Below are 3,274 nucleotides of genomic sequence, written 5' to 3'. Positions count from 1 at the left end.
TACCCCTGAAAAAGTCCCATGCAGGATCTTCTATAAAATCCACCATGAATTTGTGTTAAAAAAGGACAGGAAACTCGCACAGAAATCTGTACAATCTGTTTTACATGAATTCTATGTAAATATGCAACTTATTCTCTGTAATGCAGATTTGGTACAATCATCCATTTACAAGTTACACTGAAGTCTAGTAGAGTATATCTGCTAGGGCTACCTATACACTAAGATTAACATTATATGACAATTTGTTTTCAAGTTATCATTTGTACGTAAACATTTACCTGTATAAGTGATAAGTACACGTATGTAAATGTCTACATTTACCTGAAGAAGTCCATATTTTACACTCACTTGAGTTGGCCGGTTGTGCAGGCTCAGAAGCATGTAGCAAGTCGGTTATTACATGATTTCTCGTCACAAGCTTCACTTGGTTTAATGAATTCCTTATAATTCAAAAATCGTGTAATAATCCATAAATGTACATACTGGGTAATGGCACATTAGGCAAGTGCAGGCTAGTACATGACTGTTGAGTGTAAATAATTTAAAACTAGTCAAAACAGTTTAACGTCATGAATTTATTACACTTCATATTAGATATTATTAAAGGTCCGGTAGAGACACACATACAATTTATAAACAAAGGTCAGGTAGAGACACACATACAATTTACAAACAAAGGGCAGGTAGAGACACACAACTCTACAAACAAAGGTCAGGGAGAGACACACAACTTTACAAATAAAGGTCAGGTAGAGACACAAATACAATTTATAAACAAAGGTCAGGTAGGGACACACAACTTTACAAACATAGGTCAGGGAGAGACACACACACAACTTTACAAACAAAGGTCAGGTAGAGACACACACAACTTTACAAACAAAGGTCAGGTAGAAATACACATACAACTTTACAAACAAAGGTCAGGTAGAGACACACACAACTTTACAAACAAAGGTCAGGTAGAAATACACATACAACTTTACAAACAAAGGTCAGGTAGAGACACACACAACTTTACAAACATAGGTCAGGTAGAGACACACACACAACTTTACAAACAAAGGTCAGGTAGAGACACACAACTTTACAAACAAAGGTCAGGTAGAGACACACACACAACTTTACACGGCAAGCAGTCATCATGGACACTCCTTGTCCACTTTCAAATGTGCAGAAACATATACTTACTAGTTTTAAATCAGCCTGAACAAGTTTTTAGTTGTATATAATTACAAAGATTCCAGCATATTTCTCAGTCACTCCATTGCCTTGCCTTAATAGATCTACCATGTTAAACAATGTGGAATACATTTCAGAAAGTAAAACCATAGTCCTCATAAGCAGTTTCTTCTAAGTGATTTGCATCATTTAAAACAGCTATATAGTCGATCTCGAGTTTGAATGGCCCCTCCACACTGTCGGCAATTGTGATCCCGATGTTTTCTACGTTGTGAAGGTCAAGCATTTCCTGGCTATCCTGGGTACGGCCTTTGTTGGAGAAAAAAAATTTGGAGAATGGAATCTACAATGAGAACCAAAAACTTTTATTGTAATAGTAGTAAAGAGAATAGCGAGAAACAGTAAATAATAAATAATTTTACAAATATGCCACACTCTAAGCAGTAACCTCAGCTAAATGTGTAAGTGTAGATGAGTCCCTACATTTAGTGTATGTGTAATTACCATGACTATTTGCCAGTGGCGACCCCCCTTAAGTATAAAATGTGTAATTACCATGACTATTTGCCAGTGGGATCCACCCTGAAGTATAAAATGTGTAATTACCATGACTTTTTGCGAGTGGGAGCCCCCCTCAAGTATAAATGTGTAATTACCATGACTATTTGCCAGTGGGAGCCCCCCTTAAGAATAAAATGTGTAATTACCATGACTATTTGCCAGTGGGGACCCCCCTGAAGTATAAAATATGTAATAACCCAGGTTATTTGCCAGTGGGAGCCCCCCTTAAGTACACAAGAGGCCCAGATGGCCTGTATCGCTCACCTGTTTCTTTTGTTACATGCAACTGACATATAGGTAACTTAAGACCATTTGGTAACTAGAACCCAAGACATTTTAACATCTCCAAAACGGTTCTGACGGTTCTGAAGATATTGTTGTTTGAAACTTAAAATATTAGTTTTAAAGCTTTTAACCAAAGTTGACATTTGACCCCTGACTAGCATTTATAGTTGACCTTTGACCTCATAACTGTAACTGAGAAAAATATACGAACTGCTGGTCTACATAACATACCCAAATATCATAACTCTAGTTCAAATGGTTCTTAGGATATTGTTTGAAATTTTTAGCATATTTAACCGCTGTGACATTGAAAGTAGGTCAAGGTAATTTTAATGAGGAAACTTTATAGCACTCAATCCCAGGTACCTACTGGCCAAATATCATGACCAATGGCCTTATGGAACTTGAGAAGAAGATTGTTAAAGCTTTTAACCAAAGTTGACATTTGACCCCTGACTAGCATTTAAAGTTGACCTTTGCCCTCATAACTGTAATTTAGAAAAATATTTGCACTGCTGGTCTACATTACATACCCAAGTATCATAACTCTAGTTCAAATGGTTCTTAGGATATTGCTGTTTGAAATTTTTAACATATTTGACCGCTGTGACCTTGAAAGTAGGTCAAGGTCATTTTAATGAGGAAACTTTATAGCATTCCATCCCAGGTACCTACTGGCCAAATATCATGACCCTAAGTCCTTTAGTTCTTCAGAAGAAGTCATTCAAAAGAAACAAGATACACAATGGGCCTGCATCGCTCACCTGGTATTAATCTCACACTTGTAATCTTAAAAGTGGACTAAAATACAGCTACAGGCAGAATATCAGTGTTTGATTCATAAGAACCTATTTAAGGATTTAAACATATGATGCCTGTGACCTTGAATGTCGAACATGGACATTAGGTTGAACAGAGTTTATAGTCTTCCAACACAGCATGCATCTGGCAAAATATCATTACCCTGGACCTTTTGGTTATATAGAACAAATCATTTAAAGATTTAAACATATATTGACCACTGTGACCTTGAATATGGGTGAAGGTCATTCACTTGGTAGTCCTTCATCCCAGCATGTTAATGGCCAAATATCATCACTCTTGAACTTTTGCTTATTAAGTAGAACTCATTCAATGGTTTTAAACATATTTGACCCCTGTGACCTTGAATATATATGTCAAGGTCATTCATTTGAACAAACTTGATAGTCCTTCATTCCAGCATGTTACTGGCATTATACTAGGC

The 3,274-nt window shown here is 36.5% G+C and overlaps 1 protein-coding gene across 3 annotated transcripts in view; it reads right to left on the bottom strand.

Annotated features, from left to right (window-relative positions):
* Positions 1-557: 557 nt before the first annotated feature.
* The window catches only part of LOC110467224 (complex I intermediate-associated protein 30, mitochondrial-like), a 15,435-nt gene continuing 12,718 nt past the window's right edge, over positions 558-3,274 (bottom strand). For all 3 annotated transcript variants that reach the window (XM_021524237.1, XM_021524234.1, XM_021524235.1), the window contains exon 4: positions 558-1,525. In XM_021524237.1, the coding sequence (XP_021379912.1) occupies positions 1,316-1,525 (210 nt within the window). In that variant the 3' untranslated portion in view covers positions 558-1,315. The remainder of the gene's footprint in view (positions 1,526-3,274) is intronic.

This window comes from Mizuhopecten yessoensis, unplaced genomic scaffold (genome assembly GCF_002113885.1).
Source record: "Mizuhopecten yessoensis strain PY_sf001 unplaced genomic scaffold, ASM211388v2 scaffold11167, whole genome shotgun sequence".
Classification (NCBI taxonomy): Eukaryota; Metazoa; Mollusca; class Bivalvia; order Pectinida; family Pectinidae; genus Mizuhopecten; species Mizuhopecten yessoensis.
This window is presented reverse-complemented; position numbering and strand designations above follow the sequence as displayed.